General features: G+C 40.2%; 1 protein-coding gene across 14 annotated transcripts in view; it reads left to right on the top strand.

Moving 5' to 3' along the window:
- Window positions 1-18635, top strand: part of BBX (BBX high mobility group box domain containing) — a 181358-nt gene that overhangs the window by 96681 nt on the left and 66042 nt on the right. For 13 of the 14 annotated variants that reach the window (XM_089512340.1, XM_089512339.1, XM_089512336.1 and 10 more), the window contains 3 exons: window positions 3234-3401; window positions 4851-5093; window positions 10834-11032. In XM_089512340.1, the coding sequence (XP_089368466.1) occupies window positions 3234-3401; window positions 4851-5093; window positions 10834-11032 (610 nt within the window). Of the gene's footprint in view, window positions 1-3233; window positions 3402-4850; window positions 5094-8940; window positions 9063-10833; window positions 11033-18635 lie in introns of those variants that run through there. The other variant, XM_089512348.1, reaches the window with a different exon arrangement.

The following is an 18635-nucleotide window of genomic DNA, read 5'->3' as shown; positions in this document are numbered from 1 at the left end:
GGAGATTCAGGACAGATAAATGTGATGTTCTCCTGACCAAAATGTTGACAGTCTTGCTATTCTTTAGTTGAAAAGCAAAGCCAAAGAGGCATCCAAAGAAGGAAGCATTGTAGCTAAAGGGTAACATCAACTATCTGTACATAGATTGATTACATGCATAATCTCAGTACAACAAAGTTGCACATTTTAGTACTCTCTGTAACTTCATAATTGAACAGCTAGTCACTGAACTGACTAGTAGTGGTGTGCCTTCAAGTAGTTTCTCACTTAAAGTGACCTTAAAGCAAACCTATCCTGGACTTACTCATAGGTGCTGCTGGCCAGAACTTAGTGCAAAATATGAGCACTGTTTAACCCAGGGGTAGGCAGCCCACGGGCCGGATGCGGCCCGGCGAGGCCTTGGGACCGGGACCGGCCCCAGCCCTGTCCAGCTGCCGATTACCGCCGGGGCCTTTGGCCTCTCGCGCGCGGGGGCAATTGTCTATAGACGCCTCAGAAACATGCATTTATATTAACATTTTTTAAAAAATCAGCAAACTTTTTTGCGTGTCCTCCACTTTTTTTAAAAAAGTGTCGACCATTTGAAAATGTTGTCCTACATTTGTCCCGGTTTATTTATTTATTTAGTTTTTAGTTTATCACACGTGAGGAATTTCTCTTAATTTCAAATGAAAAGAAAGTGGGGCCAGAACGCATTTACGTGAATTTGCTAGTTCAGCGAATTTACATTAATGCGAATTGCGTTCAAACTGGCTTCCCATTGCCCGAAATTAGCATGCCATTGTCCAAATTTGCATGTGATCACCTCTCACGCAATAACGTGAAACCCCATGATTGCGCTCGGACTGACTTCCCGTTGCCCAAAATTGCATGTGGTAGTCTATCACACAATAACATTAAACCCCATGATTGCGTTCGGATTGCCATTGGATTATACTTCCAATTTCCCTTGTCTGATAACGTCCATAGAGGTTTTGTATTACCTCTATCAAGCCTCTGTACACAGCTTCTGGAAAACACAAGCTGAGGAATGCTGTTGCCCTTCTTGTGGTATCTAGAAGCAACTGGCTGGTCACTGTATGAGCCCAAGCATAAACAAGATAGGCCTTTAATAAATCTAATTGTTTTGTCCTCTTAACAGCTTCAGTTAGCAGAATAGGAAGAGGACATTCCTCTACTCCTTGTTGCCCCCTCAAAATCTGATCCAATGTGTTGAAAGATTGTGGGAGGGGAACTTTCAGGGCATTCCAGAAGGCAGAGTCCTTGTGCAAATCTACTTTTATGATTTTGAATTTGATAGAAAACCAGAGTATTCAAAGAAGTACCCAGAGGTTAGCCAGTGTTAACTGTGTTAACACTGCCAAACTGAAAAATTATATTACTGTTACACTTACCATTTTACTAATCAGGTGTGCTTTTTTCCCCTTATTTTTGAGAAAGGCATGAATGCATGCACTTGCATACACACAAATCCGGCTTATAGGCTAAACAGGCAGTTTTAAAAGACACAGTATGTGCTACAGATAATTAATAGTTTTATGGTAATATAATGTTAATATGTCAAAAGGCTTTCAATTAAAATTGCATAGGCAATTAAATGGTACAAAAATAAAGGTGGTAGTACAAGGTGGAGACAGTTCCTAGGCAACAGAAGCGAGAAAGTGTTTCCCTTGTTTCTATCTGAGAGTTTAAAAATGAGTTTTCTAATACTCATTTATGAAAGCACCAACTTCCCAAATTCTTGGTGCTAAGGAACTGGCAAAACCACCTCTGAGCATTCCTTGCCTAAGGAAACCCTATGAAGTTAATGGAATAACCATAAGTCGACAGGTGACTAGAAGGCACATACACATTACTTTGTGACCTGTTTTTTCTGAACGAGCTCTGTTATGTATCTTTGCTGAAAGTTTTTGCAGGAATACTTAATCAGTTGTTCATGTCTTAAATCATATGTTGATATCTAATGCCAAAGGTCCTGAGGGGACATGGACTGTGATTTCCCTAATGCCATTAACAAGGTCAGTAGGTACTGAGGTTCTTCGCTCCACAGGGATGAATTACAACAGCCAAAAAAGTAACAAAAATAACAATCAGCTGTGCACAGGTGTTATCTGTGAAACAGTATAAATAAATCAGAAATGCCAAATATTAAAATATTTATTTTGTTGTTTACATGCAATATTAAAGTGTTAGATTTTTACTGAGAATGATTGTCCCAGTTCCTGTGTTGCATAAAGTGGCATTTGCTATACTTCTTAATGTATGAATCCAAACCAAACTATCAAATGCCATTATCTGACAAAAGCCATTTCCACTTTAAATAACAAGACAGTGTTATTTGCAAAACAACAAAAAAGGGAGTTTAACTGAAAGGTAACATTGTAAAGTTTGACATATATCTTTCAGAGAACTTTCATTTCCTTTGTAGCTGACTGAAATTTGAGTATTCCTTTGAATAAAACTATAGTGCAAACACCTTTCATCTAGTCCAGGAAGTGCAGCTGCAAAGGGTGTGGAGGATCTTTCCCCCCTGTGCCTCCCCAGAGGAGGTGCTGGTCTTCCTTCCACAATTGGAAGTAATGTGACATAATTCCCAGTTGCATTTGGTGGGTTTTTAGATGATGGGGGAGAAATGGTTAGAGGTCATAATGAAGCGTAGAGATTCAGGGCTGTTTGGAGTAAAAAAAAAAAGTTGCCTGTGAACAAAACATTTTTAAAAATGGAGAGCTTGGGAGGGCACAAGACGGGGTGTTGCTATACTATCTACCTTATATATATCTACTAACATAGAAGCATACTGTGGCCTGCAGGATTTATCCATTCATACATCATAGTAGAATTACATCTTTCAGTATCTTTTTTGTGGCCTACTGAAAATGGAGCCCTGGTGGCACAGTGGTTAAATGCCAGTACTGCAGCCACAATGTTGTGAGATTGATCCGAGGGATCCTAGGTTGACTCAGCCTTCCATCCTTTTGTAGGTTGGTAAAATGGGAACCCAGCTTATTGGGGATAGTAACTTTACAGATTGTAAACCGCTTAAAGAGTGCTGAGTTCACTATTAAGTGGTATAGAAATAGAAATGTTATTGCTATGCTACTGTCTATTGAGGATACAGATTAAAAGCATCACTTACAGATATTACTTGGAAAATTGGTCAGAAATATATGTGTTTTTAATATAAGCAGTTTTAAATGTTTAGTAATTCTCTGCCGCCCCCCCCCCCCCCCCAGGTCACAGTAATGAAAGGCAGCAGTAGGAATAAAGACCATTCAACAGACGGAGAGGGGACTGGAAAGCGACCAAAGAGAAAGTGTCTCCAGTGGCATCCGCTACTTGCAAAGAAGATTATTGACTTTTCTGAAGAGGAGGAGGAAGACGAGGAAGAAGAAGATATTAAGGTAGATGTATCACATCAAAAAATATGATATCTCGTAGAAAATTGTGTGCTGTACAGGCCTTTCCAAAACACTTGTGGCTATCAAGTCCATGAATTACAAAAGGCTATTCTAAAACCTAGGTAACAAAGCAGTGGCATATGCAAAAGGTTTTTCTAATCTATACAGTTGTATAGTGCCTTAAGGATGAAAGAAGGTGGCTCATACTCTGTGTCCTTGCAGTCCAGCATCTTCTTTTTAGCACTAGCCAGCCAGATGTTTCAAACATCCACAAGCAGATCATGAAAGCTCCCATTTAGCTATGCAGAAGCTGGTATTCAGAGGCATGTTTCTTCTCATCATGGAGGACCCTAGCTATCATAGTGGTATACTAGGGTAGGCAACAGCGATTCACAGTCTGCATGTAGACCCTCAGGAACAATAACTGTAGCCCCACTACTACCAATGGCTAAAATCAGTTGAATAAGTTCCATCTACTCTTAAAGGACCATGACAGATAATTTTGAAGACTTTTCTTCCATCCTACAGCTATTCAAAACCTGAAGGGACTCCCCTCCCCCCCTACACACACACAATGGAATTGACTTCCAGGTGGCAAATGACTTCTTGGTTTGAAATAGCCAGAGCAGCCCAAAACCTGGTGAATGTCTACTCTCCACGGTCACTAGAGAGTCTAGGGGTACTTTTTCATTTTTTAAAAAATATATAGGGGTGACGACTTTCCTGTGGAAGACGTGTAATCCTCATACCTGAGAACTTGCCAATCTTGGTACAGGTAAAACCATAGGTAAGATCTGTTCATGCCATATTAGTTAGTAGCCAATGCCATACATCTCTGCAGCAAATCTCAAAAGTTAATTATATTTTGTGGAAATTAACATAATTTATATTGCTTTTTATTTTTAAATTCCTTCTGTTTATTTAATACCTTCCTTCATTGCTCAAGGCTACAAACACTAATAAACTAAAATAAATAAACTACAGGTGTACATCCTGGAAAGGAAATAAAGCCACTTGAGTATGGCAAGTTTAAACACAAATTAGTACAGATCCATAAAGCCATGTCCCAAAAGCCATTCCAAACAGGTAAATTTTTATCAACTAATGGAAGGACATTAATTTGAGTTTGTGTGCATATGCTCACTTGTATGAGAACGAGGAAGACAGAAGGAGACTTTTGCAGGGTAGGGCACTCGATGTGGCCTGATTTGTTTAGCTAATTCTTGTATATTGATAGATAATTTTCTCAATAGAATCTGTCATTTTTCCTGTGCCTGGTTGTTTCTGAGTTTAAATGATGATTGATGTGCTCAAAGATTCTACTAAACAAACCACTCCCAATACAGAGTATTTGCAAGTTTTATGCTGAATCTCAATTTAGATTTTGGAATGATTAGCTAGTGGGTGTGACAAGAAGTACTTGTCAGTGACATTCTCTGTATATGTAAATAGGTCCATCTTCTTAGCACTGATGGTCTTGAGCACGATGCAGACGAAACAGAAGATGAAGAATCTTCAGAGCAACGAGCTCGCAGGCCAATGAATGCATTCCTTCTCTTTTGCAAACGTCACCGCTCCCTTGTACGGCAAGAACACCCCCGTCTGGACAACCGTGGCGCTACCAAGATACTGGCAGACTGGTGGTCTGTTCTAGACCCTAAAGAAAAACAAAAATACACAGACATGGCCAAGGAGGTATATAGTGACATTATCACTTATAGACTTGATGTTGCTTCTCTTATATATGTTTTATTGCTCGTACTTTATGTTTAAAAACACCATAGTACTCTATGTTTCTCCTCCTGTTCTTTCTTCATTAGTTTGTTTATGATTACCATGATTATTTGTCCACTTCTTTGTCTTTCCAAACATTTCTGGGAATTCCTCCACCCTCCATTCTGGATTAATCAGGCTGTCATGGAATAGAGGTTGGTGAAGGAGGAAGGATTTGGGCTCAGATAAAACTGTGTAAAAGTATACAGTGTGTGTGGGGGGCTCAACCTTGGCCAGTTTGTAGAAAAATAAAAAAATTCTTGTTATTATAGCAATAATACAATAATTGCTATGTTCTCCATTATATGTTACATTAAATGTCTTAGTTATTAATACTTATTATGTGCTCTTTCTTAATTCTCAAGGCTTAAATAATTCTATTTAAATAAAAAGTAGGAATAGCAAAGTTTTGGTTGAGAAAAATCAATATAGCCTCCTACTTTCAGGAGAACAACTGCTCCCATTTTAAAACCAGATGATAGGGTGGCAAATGTGCTATTTCAGAAGCAGAACTATTTTACTTTCTAAGATTTTAAATTCAAAATGACTACCACTGAATGAAATAGACCGGGAGGGTGGATATATTTTAATTAAGGAATTCTTTGAGGATTGCTATTTGCTGATAATACACTCTAAATTCTAACTAGCTTTTTCTTTTTAAAATATTATAAAACACCACCAAGTTTAGGAAGTTACCCTTTTAACTCCTTGTGATTTGACCTGTACAGCAAATCAGTGACTCAATGAATAGGCTGCCAGAGATTCAGCTAAAAACTAAAATAGAATGCTCTTTCAGTAAGCTATTTAAACACTGCAGTTTTACAGATTTAAATCTAGACCTTCAAAGAATCAAACAAGAATCCAGACATCCATGTTTTATTAAATTAGACACTACCATCTATAGTTATATGAAGATAACACCTATCACAAGCATCACTGTGGTGTGATACTGGTTTTCAGCTTCAGCTCTCTGAAGAGATTATAAATATGCATACAGTTGTATTTATCTTATCTGTCAGAGCTTGGAAACATTGCGTTTTTTGGACTACTCTCCAATTCCCATAGCTAGGTGGGATATTACAGGAGCTGTGGTCCAAAACATTTTCATGCTTTAATGCTCTCCCCCCACCCCACCCCAGTGCATACTATGATGCCCAACCTTTTTGGATCAGTGAACACACACAGAAAATACAGTCCAGTGTAGTGATTAGCATTTAGGTGGCGTGATCTGGGTTCCCATCCTTGATACAACTTAAATTTACACTATGGCTTTATGAAAGTCACAGTTTAAGGCCTACCTTACAAGAGTATTATTAGTATAATATGTGGGTATATTGGGCATAGGCCAAACCCATGTATTCCCCCCTGAACTCAGTGGAGAATACAGATGTCCCATTCAGTTATACAGCTATTGTTTTTAAAGACAAAGGGGACTCATTTTAAGCAATTTTTGTACCACTGTGTTACTTGGTCGTAACATATGGCCTTCCAGGTATTGTTGCACTACAAGTTCCAGCATCCCCTAGCTGGTGTAGCCAATGTTGAGAAATGCCAGGAGCTACAGTACAACAACATCTGAATCATGGAAGCTGTGCTACTTGAAGGTACACCTACACACACACACACCTTGCAATCTCTTTAGCTCCTGGAGCTTATGATCTAAGATGGCCCCAGAAAGCACCAGGCAGGCTAGACCACCAAAACCCACTGGGTGACCTTGGGCACTGTCTCAACTTCAGAGGAAGGCAAAGGCAAATTCCCTCTGAACAAATCTTGTCAAGAAAACCCTGTGATAAGTTTGCATTAAGGTTGTCATAAGTCAGAAATGACTTGAAGGCACACAACAACAACAAAGCTAAACTCATGTGAGAGACAGGCTCAACTGCACTCCCTGCTGTTTAAATACTCAGCTTAGTATTAGAGCAATAAAACCATCCAGAACATAAAATTTCCAATGGATGTTACTGCCCTGTTAGTTCATTTGCAAATAAACCATCTGAAGATTCCCACACCTGGCCTGAGAAGGTGGCAAATTTCTCAGCTCGTAAATAGAAATTTAACGGGTGCAAGAAAACAAAAATCTATGTTTACCAAACTTCAAGGAATGTTTGTCACATCCCTATTCACAACTATGCTAACAGGTGTTTTTTTTTTTTTTTGCCTTATTAGCATCATGTTGTAAGTTAAATTAAGTCAAATTAAACAGTACAAAAGCAGTAAATAAGACCCAAAATCAATTAATTAAAATATCCTCGCCCCTAGCATCTAAAAGATAGCAGTGCTGGGATCAGGTGAACCTCTCTGAAGGAGAACATTCTGTACTAGGGGCGCCACAACTACAAAGCACTGCAGATGCATCCAGAATGGCAATATGGGATAACATCTATCAGACTTTAATATGATTCCTTGCTAACTGAGAATAATCAGAGGGTTTTCTTTAATTTGATAGCAAAGTAAAATGAAATACAATAGATAACTAGAAAGTAGAATTACATATAATTTTATAAATTATACATAATTTTTAACTTTTGCTCGTGATGAATTAAACTTTAGTTCAAGATGGAAATTTTAAAAATCCCCAGATACATTTCCCCTCTTTTAAGTAATAACTCAGCTATGTTCACAGCAGAAGAAGAAGAATGGTTGCATAGCACTCCTGTGAAAAATGACAGATCAGGAACAGCTAATAGTAGTGTGTTCAAAACCCTGCCTATAATGTTATAGTACCATTTTCTTAGTTCCTGAAAGCAAGACTTGCATTCTCTGTTGAAAAGAAACAATATAGCCAAGCATGTTCATAGAACCATTCATTCCAAGAAGGTATGTGAGACATGCAATTAAGTATATAATTTTTATTCTTTCTGTAGTTTGGGGTTGTAGCAGCAGTAATTAGCAATATAACCTTAGCACTGGGCCTCTTTATCACACTTCTTGAAGAAGTGGTGAAGAAAATACATATAAATAATACTTTTATTTTCATTTTATGAAATGCTTCATTTTAATAATAATATAACTTTATTACAGTTGTCCAGACATAACATGTAGCTTAGTGCAGCTCCCATATAATGTGCATCTAAACTAGTTCTCACATTCAGCATATCTGCCAACGAAAAGATCTCGGAACCTTTCCTGGCTTTTCAGACTTTGCCAGTGGGAGACAGTCACATATTACACAGTTTCGTCCGATGATTATAAGCCTTTGGTCCAAAACACACTGTAGAAATAATTCAGTTTGAGACCATTTTAACTGCCCTGGCTCATTGCCAAGGAATCTTGGGAATTGTTTCACAAAACCACAATTCCTAGAATTCCCTAGCAGTTAAAGTGGTCTCAAACTTAATTATTTCTACAATGTGTTTTGGACCTTTATCTTTAAATATCATTGTGAAATTATGATAATTAATTAATTGTTGGTTAATCTAATGTAACATAAAATTGTAATAGAGAAAGAAAAAGTTTCATACCAATAGACCAAAAAAAACTGGATGTATATTAGACTAGAGAGAGATAAAAAGAAACAGGAACAGCTCCATTATGCCTTGGTCCAGCAGCTGAAGAAAGCCATTGCTGTGGCCTCTAGAGGGAGAGAAGAACAGACAGACAAAGTTCTATCAAGCCTAGATCCACCCTCCAAATGATGATGAAAGGCCCTTGTTCCATATTCCAGCTACCAGTTATGTGTCCTCAGAACAGCAATCAGCATCTATGGAACGTAATCCCTTTGCCCATTGACATCTCGTTTTCCTTCTGTATCATGTTGTTTTTTTAGAACCTAAAATGCTGTGTGCACTGATGGTGCTACATAAATTGATGATGATGATGATGATGATGATGATGATGATGATGATGACGACACCCAGAATCTTGTATCGGCTACTTAGCTAATACTAAGTAACTTCTTCTTCCATGTCCCTCCCCCCTCCGAACCTGGCAGAAATGTCATTGAACCTTGCTCTGATTCCTGTTAAAGTAGATTGTGGAGGGAGCTATGATTGTGGCAGTAGTGTCAAAATTGTGACTGAGTAGTGTTTGTGAACATGAATCAGTTACCTAGGTTTATTAATCTCTTTAACTGTTTCATATTTGTAATTACCACTTAAACATGATTTTAACACTGGTACAGGATTCTGGCTAATAATAACAATAGTGATGGTGATGATACACTCTGTTCAATTGCCCTCTTCAATAAAAATACGAATTTTGTCTGAATTTTGAAGTTTCTGATGGTATTTCGTAGTAGTATTATCCAGATTTTCTAGCCCACATTTTCATTTGTTTAGTATGAAGTTAATATTCACTCTCAATACATAAGTAAAAGTTGAGTCACTGATCCCTTATGTTTCTGTAACTTCTCAATCTTTGTAGTTGGTCCATAGAGTCATACATTGCCATACATAGAGGATGTGGTAAAATGTTACAATTTATATTCTTGTAACTACTATGATTGTATTCAGTGACTGGTGTGACCAAGATAGTATAAGGTCTAGAAGCTGAGCCCTGTGTGGAATAGCTTAATGAGTTGGGTATGTTTAGCTTTGGTGAAGAGAAGGTAGAGAGTTGACATGATAGCCATCTCTATACGAAGGGATGTCATGTAGATAGAAGACGGGATGTGCTTGTTTTCTGCTGCTCCAGAAACTGGTGCTGCATCCGCACTGCAGAAATAATCTAGTTTGACACCACTTTAATTGCCATGGCTTAGTGGGAACTGTAATTTTGGGAGACATTTACGTCTTCTCTGTCAGAGCTCTGGTGCCATAACAAACTACAAATCCCAAATTTCCATAGCATTAAGCCGTGGCAGTTTCTTCCGTGCAGATGCAGCCTGGAACACAAACCAATGGATTCAAATTACAAGTAAAGAAATTTCACCTAAAAATTAGGAAGAACATGTTCACTGTAAAAGCTATTTGAGAGTGGAATAGACTATCTTGAAGAGTGGTGTACTCTCCCCTTTTGGAAGTCTTTAAACAGAGGTTAGATGGGCATCTTTTGGGAATATTTTAATATGTATTTCTGCACAGCAGGAGGTTACACTTGATGACACTTGTGGTTCTTTCAATTCTATGATTCTGCTTATTTTACATACATTTTTTGTTTAACCTGTGCTTATACAGTTTGAAACATAGTTAAACTGGAATGTGATTTATCTAATCTAGATGCATCTTTTTCTTCCCCTTTTCATTATCTGCATTGCTCATTCTTATATCCTTTTGTTCAGCAACGTCTATTTGTATGGACATAAAACTGAACATGTAGGGTATAATATGTCACAGTGAAACACTGAAAATTGTGAGCTGCATACAACACTAAATGTGGTGCAGTGGAATCCTCTTCCAGCTGCAGCCTCCCCAACATCCAAAAAATCTGCTGTGGAGGGCTGAGAAACATTTTGGGTGCTGTTAGGGTTTTGCAGCAGACAAGGGAAGAGGGAAAATCCATAATGTGCACCAGATTCACACTGGACTTAGGCCAGTGCCTGGAATCCAGTGAACATTTAACTGAGAATAATCCCAAGTGAATGTGGGGAGATGTGCTTTTGAATGAGTAGACATTCTTTGAGATTGCACTCATAGATTTAAATTCATATGTAATAGAAATATATTCCTGTGGTTTCATACAAAATAAAGTTGTGCTTTAATATCACTTTCCATCTTTATAGTACAAGGATGCATTTATGAAAGCAAATCCTGGCTACAAGTGGTGCCCACCTACAAGCAAACCTGTGAAAACCCAGTCATCCACTGTTACTAACCGAAAGAAGCTGTGGGCATTCCCATCAGAATCTGCAAAAGATTTGCCAAGTCCCAAAAAGTTGGTGAAGAAAGAAGAAATGCCTCAGCTGAACTTTGCAATGGCAGGTGAGTTTGAGATCTCTGTTGGCATAATTCTCGCAGTTTCTGTGAGTGCTTCTTAGTGAGGATTTTTATTATTATGTAAACAATCTGCTTCATTCATTGAATTTAGATGGATAAAATAATAATAAGAGAAGTAAAGTTCCTGAAGGCAGGGCACTTTTTGTTTTTACAATTTGGAGGAAATCAACAGCATAAAATCATAGGAGGCTCCTGTAATCGTATTACCAGATGCTGGAAAGGCTATGCTCTGATAAGACCATTGACCATTTCCCTGTAACATTTCACTTGGCCCCCACCACATATCAGTGTGTATCTGAGGAAGTGGATTTTAAACCATAAAAAGTTTCTGCTAAAATAAATGTTAGTTATAAATGCACTGCTAGACTTTTTTTACCCCAAACTTTCTTTACTTTTGTGCTGAAATAGACACAGATATTTCTTTGAAAACCATCTTCCATTTCTAATTCTCCCATTTTGCCCGCCATTTCTGTCATCTATCTTTTATTATTTTTGAAAATCCATTAAGGAGAAAAAGCCAGAATACCAGCACTATTACGTTTAATTTTTTTAAAAAGGGGGAGGGGGTAAATACTGTATTGTATATGCATCGTGTATTGTATATTGGTATTGTTTTAACATGTAAGCCGCTTTGATTGCCCTTCAGCAAAAAAGTGGGATATAAATAAAAGTTTTATTCATTAATTTATTATTTATCTTTTGGTTGGTAACAGTAGTAGTTGCACACCCAACATTGCTGAATAAGGCCTAGATATCACTAGATCTGTTTAGGCGAGACTGTACTGTAGTTCATTGTAATATTAGTTGTGTAACATCAGTGGGCTATTCGATTGATTCCCAAAATAATTTTATAATGGAACACGATAAGGTTATAGAAACATGGACATTATTTGACCTGCTATGTTACCTTTTTATAACATTTGCATTCCACAAATATGATCCAGCAGGATGCTGTAGCACCTTTGAGACTAAGGAGTTTATCAGACAAGGGAAATTGGAAGTATAATCCAATGGCAATCGGAACGCAATCATGAGGTTTAACATTATTGCGTGATAGACTACCACACGCAATTTCAGGCAATGGCAAGCTATTTTCGGGCAATAGGAAGTCAGTTCGAACGCAATTTGAATTCACGTAAATTTGCTGAACTAGCAAATTCATGTGAATGCGTTCTGGCTCCACTTAAGAGAAATTCCTCCTGTGTGATAAACTCCTAACTGAGAGAAATAAGTTTTTAGCATAAGTTTTCATAGATTGAGTGTACTTCATCTAGCCTCAAAGAGGCTATGGGATCCCTTTGCATACAGATAAAGACTGATGCGGCTGTATCTTTGTACACAAATATGACGTCTCCTAGTTACAAATGGAACATTTCTATGTAAACACTTGATTTTGCACATTTATGTAAATGATGATCACAGGTTTAATATTCCTAGGAAATGATTCAAAATTTACTATTTTTCCTGAAGTAAAATTTTAAACTGTAGTGCACAAGCAATGCACATTGTATTTCTGTGTATTCCAGCCTTAGCTACTGTACTTGATCTCCTCAGGAATGCTTACACATTATATTTGCACAGATACAGTCTGTGTATTTGTTTACATAGATTATTGATCTTTAATCATATGAAAATGTTCACATGTAACTTTCAACACATTTCCACTGTATCCAGATACAGGGCTGGTATTCGTGTGTAATAGAATGTACATGGATTTATACTCGGCTGTCTGGATTTACATCCCTGTTCCAATAGTTAAGCTTCGTGATTAACAGATAGAAATAAGAAAATTGAGGAGGTCTTGTGTAAGTTGACTTTTTAAAAAATAAATAAAAATTAAGCAGTTATTCATAAATGTGCTGCTGCTACCCTACCTGTAAAAATAAGTCTAGAATGTTCAGTGGGGCTTGATCTCTGAAAAAGTTGCTATTTCTACCGAAATGATTATAAATATGAGTACTGTAGTTCAGTTGTTTAGAGTGCTTTTTTAATTTTTCCTACTTTCAGAATGCTGTTACAATGCTCTGAAAAATAAAATATTAAAGTAAAAATACTTGCTGGTAAGAATTTATTAAGGAAGAAAAAAATAGGAAGAAAGTTCAGATCTGAACATCATAACTCTCAAAACAAAACAGAATTGAATCTGATAAAGCACACATTCACCTTGGGTCTCACTCCTGTCTCATACCATAGAAGACCCATGTTTGTTTCTGAAAACAATGGGATTTGTGCATAAATTGTGTTTTTGTGCAAACTCTCATTAGTTGTACAAAAAATATTGGAAGTTTGGTGCAAAACTCTTGTTTTGGTGATAAGGACTCATTTCTATCCCCCCTCCCCCCCAAAAAAAAAATTATTCTAGAAACGTGTGGGATTTTTCTCAAAAATTGCACAGGGTTTGCACAAACAAACCCCACAATTTTTGCACCCACATCCTTTGTTTCTGGGGGTGGGGCGTGGGGGCTGGAAAATAAATTTTCTGTATGCAAATTGTTTTTCATACAAACGTATTATTAGTCCTAACTAGAACAAACCCATTGATGCAGCTGGATTTACCTACATGTATATTCTCCAATTAAGAATAGCTTTAATGGATCTGCACTTGTCCCTTAATATCCGTGGGGAATCTGTTCCAGACCCCACCCCTGACAGATAAGAAAAAAGTGCAGGACCTCAAGTCCCATTGTTTCCTGTGGTGGCATGACATGTGCATTGCCACTGGCACAGCCACATGTATACACGTACATTAAAAACAATGGGGCTTGCCATCAGCGGAAGCTCAAATCTGCAGATGTCAAGCTCACGGATAAAAAAGAGCTCACTATACTTTAGATAGGACCGACTTAAAAGATTTAGACCAGCGCATCCTACTCTGATCCCACAGATCCAATAAAAAAGAATACAGTGGGACCTTGTTACCCACTGAGGTTTGGTTCCAGCATTCCCCATGGTGCTCACATCTCATTAAATATAATGGCAGAGCAAAATAGTATCCCTTTTATAAAATGGAAAATCAAGGTTTGCTATTTGGAATTTATATTTTTTGGAATAATTTCAAGCCGTGGATGCTTGAATCTGTGGATAAAAAAAATCCATGGATATGGAGGGCCGATTGTACCTTGATTAGCAGTATCACAAGCCACTGAGAAGAGCAGGAGGAGCAATAATACAATGCTTCTATTGTTTTTCATCCAGACATTATTATTAGTCCAAACTATACGATATCCTCATATGAAACCAGAATGAAATAGACCCAGATAATCCATTCCCTCCAAGAATGTTTGAAATTACTTAGCCACCAAATACACTATAACCTTGCTCCCCCTCCAAAAAAAGAGAGATATCACTGAGGGAGATGGTTCATCACAGCCTTCTTCAATACTGTAGGTACCTTCCTCTGACATAGTGAAGTATTAACACCCCCACCAACTGACCTAGTTAGCCCCCATCTACTGGATCTTAAGAGCCTAAATCAACAAGGGTCATGTTTACACAAGGAGGGAAGGACTTATTCAAGCATCTTGCCCATATCATCAGGCTATAACTAAAACTTTCCCAAAAACCTGACCAGGTGGAAATCTTGATAGTTCTTTCAGGCACTATGATAATGGCAGCATCAAGTTTTGTGTGAGTACAAGCAATTTCCTAGCAGACAGATTAGTAACATCCTGAAGTCTGAGTAGTTCCTCCTTTTTGCTCCTATAGACAGGAAAAACAAAAGCAGACAACTCGATGCCCAATAGGGAGGAGCTAGCCCCCCTTGGAAGCCAGTCATTTTCCTACCTACACTCATAGCAGGATGCGTTTGTGAGCCAGCAAACTTTTTTCTAGTCTCAATGTTTTTGGTACTTTGTGGGGGAAGCGTTTTTGCGAACCTTTCTCCTTGCTCAGCGTTCCTGAAGTGACTCCCCTGCCTTCCTAGCCTACTATGTCTCCTTCAGGTGGTTATTTCAAGGGAAGAGCCCAAGAGTCCATATCCTCAGCGCCCCCCCCCCCCCCTTTTGCCTTAGGACTGCGACAGCCAAAGCCACAAGAGACAACGTCTGTGAGAGTTCTCCGGCACACAGATGGTTAACTGGTTCAGCCAGGGGAGGGGTTCACCCTCTGAGTTGCTGATGAGATCCCTTCCCTCCACCAACCTATTCAGGGCCAGGGTTCTGGGAGGTGAACCCGCCGACAGTCATCCCCATGGAGACAGTGAGTACTTTGAGTGAGCTCGCCAATGCTACCAGGGCTCTTTTGCTCAGGAGGCATTTCTTGGGGGGGGGGGGACAGAGGCATTCCCAGGGAGGTATATGAGAGACCTCCTTCCCAGCCTCCCCCAACCCCACTCCAGCACGTAACTAACCTGAGGACGTCTAGGGTGATGCCAGAGCTCCCTCCTCCCCAGGGAGCTCCCATTTGGGGAGAGACTTAGGGGCCTTCTCCTTTTCAGCCTCAGCCCTCGTTTGGTTGCGGAAACAGCCTAGACCTGACCACTGGGGCAAGTGAGGGCTGGGCTTGCCTGCCCTTAGCAGCATCAGCCCTGGAGTCAGGCTGAATGACCTCCTCCCTATGCCTTGGCATGGCCAGGGAGGGCTCGTTGTTTGCTGGCATGTAAGGCAACTGGTATGTGGGCCACCATCTTGAACACATGGATGGGAGCTGCCATCTTGAACCACTGAGAGGGCCGCTATTTTGACTCAAGCTATAGGGGATACCATCTTGGAAAGCGTTTTGCCCAGCACATCATAGTGGCCAAAGCTTAATCTTGAATGCTTAATCATATATGTTTAAAAACCCTAATAAAATAATAATATTAATGATGATGATAATAAAGATAATGTTAAGGTTGGTAACAAAAAACAAGAGGTTCCAGATGGAGACTCTCCCACCATCCCAGATAGAGCTCAGCCTGGGGATGGTGTCTCTCTCCATTGGGCCCTAGCAATGTGCTCGTCACTTTCAGTCTCACCTGGGTTGTAACCGAGGCCTGGGCTTCACCATTGGCATCAGGCTCCGCCAGTTTGAGCCTTACTTTGTGGCTACCAGTGGACTCTTAGATGTTTGTCAAGTGTATGGTATCACTGGTGGTTTACTAGATTAAGAGGGGTCTCCACATCCGTCTCCTGCCTGGTTAACCTCCAGTTGAGTCAACATCGAGACACCAGGTATAGATGGAAGGTGCTTCAGCCACAGAGGCAGCATGGCTTCTTTGTGATCCTTCACAGTCGACTCCCTGTCTCTTTCTCCGGGCTTCTAGGGGATGTGAGTGCCATTTGCCACAAGAGGGGTCCCCCCCCCCAGTCGCTAGATTGACTCAACTATCTCCACGTCAACTTTTATAATCCTCGGACAGCCAGGACCAAGGTCCGTTCGTGTCAGTAGCCTTCCTCTGGGATTTGGATGAAGTGATACTCAGCCTCCTCCGGACCAACTTCTGTGTCAGATTTTTACAGGACCTCTCCTGTCTCACCAGAAGGCCATCCCACTAAATACCTGTCACTTAACCCCAGTCCCCCCCGTCCCCCCCGGGATACAGAGTCTTTGAGCTTCTGGACCTCCCTGTGCATCCTTAACGGACATCTGATTGGGGACGAGGAAGAGCCCAGATCTCACCAGACACAAACATGATATGGGGGGTGAGTGTGGCCTTCACCTGGCTCAGGTCAGATGGCCTCAGTGAAACATCTAGTGACAACTGTCTATCTGTGGTCAGTCAGGAGGGTCCTACTTCTCTATGTCTGGGGTTCCTGGTCTAAGCTTTCTGAGTCCTTTCCTTTCCAGGCGGATGGCCAGGATCCTGAGAGTCATTTTAAGTGTGATCCTGGTGGTGGTGGCACACTTGGCTCTACCACCTCGCCAGAACTTCTTGGCTCAGGACCCGATTCTTCATCCAGACCCGGAGTGACTTCATCATCGCTCATACAGATTAACAGATGCCAATACTTCTCAGAGGTGGTGGATTCCATCTTAGCTTCTAGGTCCTTCCACCAATCTCACCTGTGGATACACTTCAGATTGTCCAAATAACATTACATTCAAGCAGATAAAATGTCTCTACTTTTGGTCTCCAGCCTCATACAATTCTTCCAAGATGGCATCAAGCGTGGTGATCCAAGACAACTGACAACCAAATGGCGACTATCTCATCCATTCTGCCTCAAAGAGGGCAGCTAGGTTCTCTTCCCACCCTCACATCAAGAGTTGGCTTAAGGGCATTTTTCCATCAGGACCCCACCGACTGGACTTTGTTCCCTCCGGTGGGTTTCATTCAGTCCTCAAGGTCTGGACGGTCAAGCTTTTCCGGCCTCCTCGTGAGGCTTTGTTCAGACGTCTGTCTTTGAAGGCTCCTTTTTTCTGACAGCCGCTACTTCTGCTGCCACGTTTGGGAGCTCGGCACACAACCTTACATCTTCAGACCAGACTTGGCAGTGCTTCACCCGGATCCTTCCATTGTCCCAAAGGTTAACTCAGCATTCCTTGTTATGCAGAATATCTTGCTTTTGGCATTTTTTACCTTGACCAACTAAAGGGCTACAAAGATATGGCACATGCTGGATGTACACAGAGCGCTATAAATATACATTAAATAGACTTCCACTTTTAAGACCTCAGAGGTCTTGCTTGTCTTATTCCACCAGGGGACCCTGAGACAGTTTTGCCATCTACCCTGAGTAGATGGATCATATAATTCATATGAGAGTGTTACCAGGTTCTAGGTTTGACTTCTAAAGGATGATGACTCACTCCACCGAGAGCACAGCTACTTCAGTACCTTGGACATGAGTGCCTCTCTGGCAGAGATCTGCAGAGCAGCCACTTGGAAGTCTCTTTTCACCTTCTTAAGAGGTTTTAAGCTGGACATAGTTCAGTCCGCAGAGGCAGCCTTTGCTCCAAGAGCCCTACAGGAGGTGGTGCCAGACACTTCTGTCACCTTAGCAGCACATTCTTCCCTATCCTAGAGGGTGCTTTGGTTAATCTCAAACTTCATAATGTTTCAATCCTGTCTGCTGGGAAAAGAAACGTTGGTACTTACCTGTGATATGTTCATTTCCAGCAGAAAGGGTCCTAACATCCTACCCACCCTTGGGTGCTGACTGTGTGATCTGGCTCCACCTGATGGATATCCTTTGGAGTTCTCCAATGAGATATGTGTTCTTGATTCTAGTTTATAGGTCAGTTAGTTATTTGTTTTAATAACTGATGGTACTTTGATATGGATGGCTATTGCCTTTCTTTACATTGGCTGGCTAACGACTGGCTTCCAAGGGGGCTAGCTCCTCCCTATAGGGGACCGGGTTGTTGCTTTTGTTTTTCCTACTTATAGGAGCAAATGGGAGGAGCTACCCAAACCTCGGTTAGGACCCTGACTGCTGGAAATGAGTGTATCACAGGTAAGTATCAACATTTCTATTTCTCCTTGAAGCGCCCAACAGATTTATCACAGTAGGTAACCAAGGATTGTACTTTTAGTATCTCTGATCCTGACTCCAACAGGACACTCACCACTTGGAACATCTCTGCTAGGGAATATGTCTTTTGCCATCAGTAGGACCATTCTTATGGACTGGCCTTGTCCATCATGTACCCTGGAGACATATTTTCC

This window comes from Sceloporus occidentalis, unplaced genomic scaffold (assembly GCF_023333645.1).
Source record: "Sceloporus occidentalis isolate IW3139 unplaced genomic scaffold, rSceOcc1.0.p SCAF_2, whole genome shotgun sequence".
In the NCBI taxonomy this organism is placed as follows: Eukaryota; Metazoa; Chordata; class Lepidosauria; order Squamata; family Phrynosomatidae; genus Sceloporus; species Sceloporus occidentalis.
The sequence above is the reverse complement of the archived record's forward strand: the minus strand, read 5'-3'. Positions and strand labels throughout refer to the sequence as shown.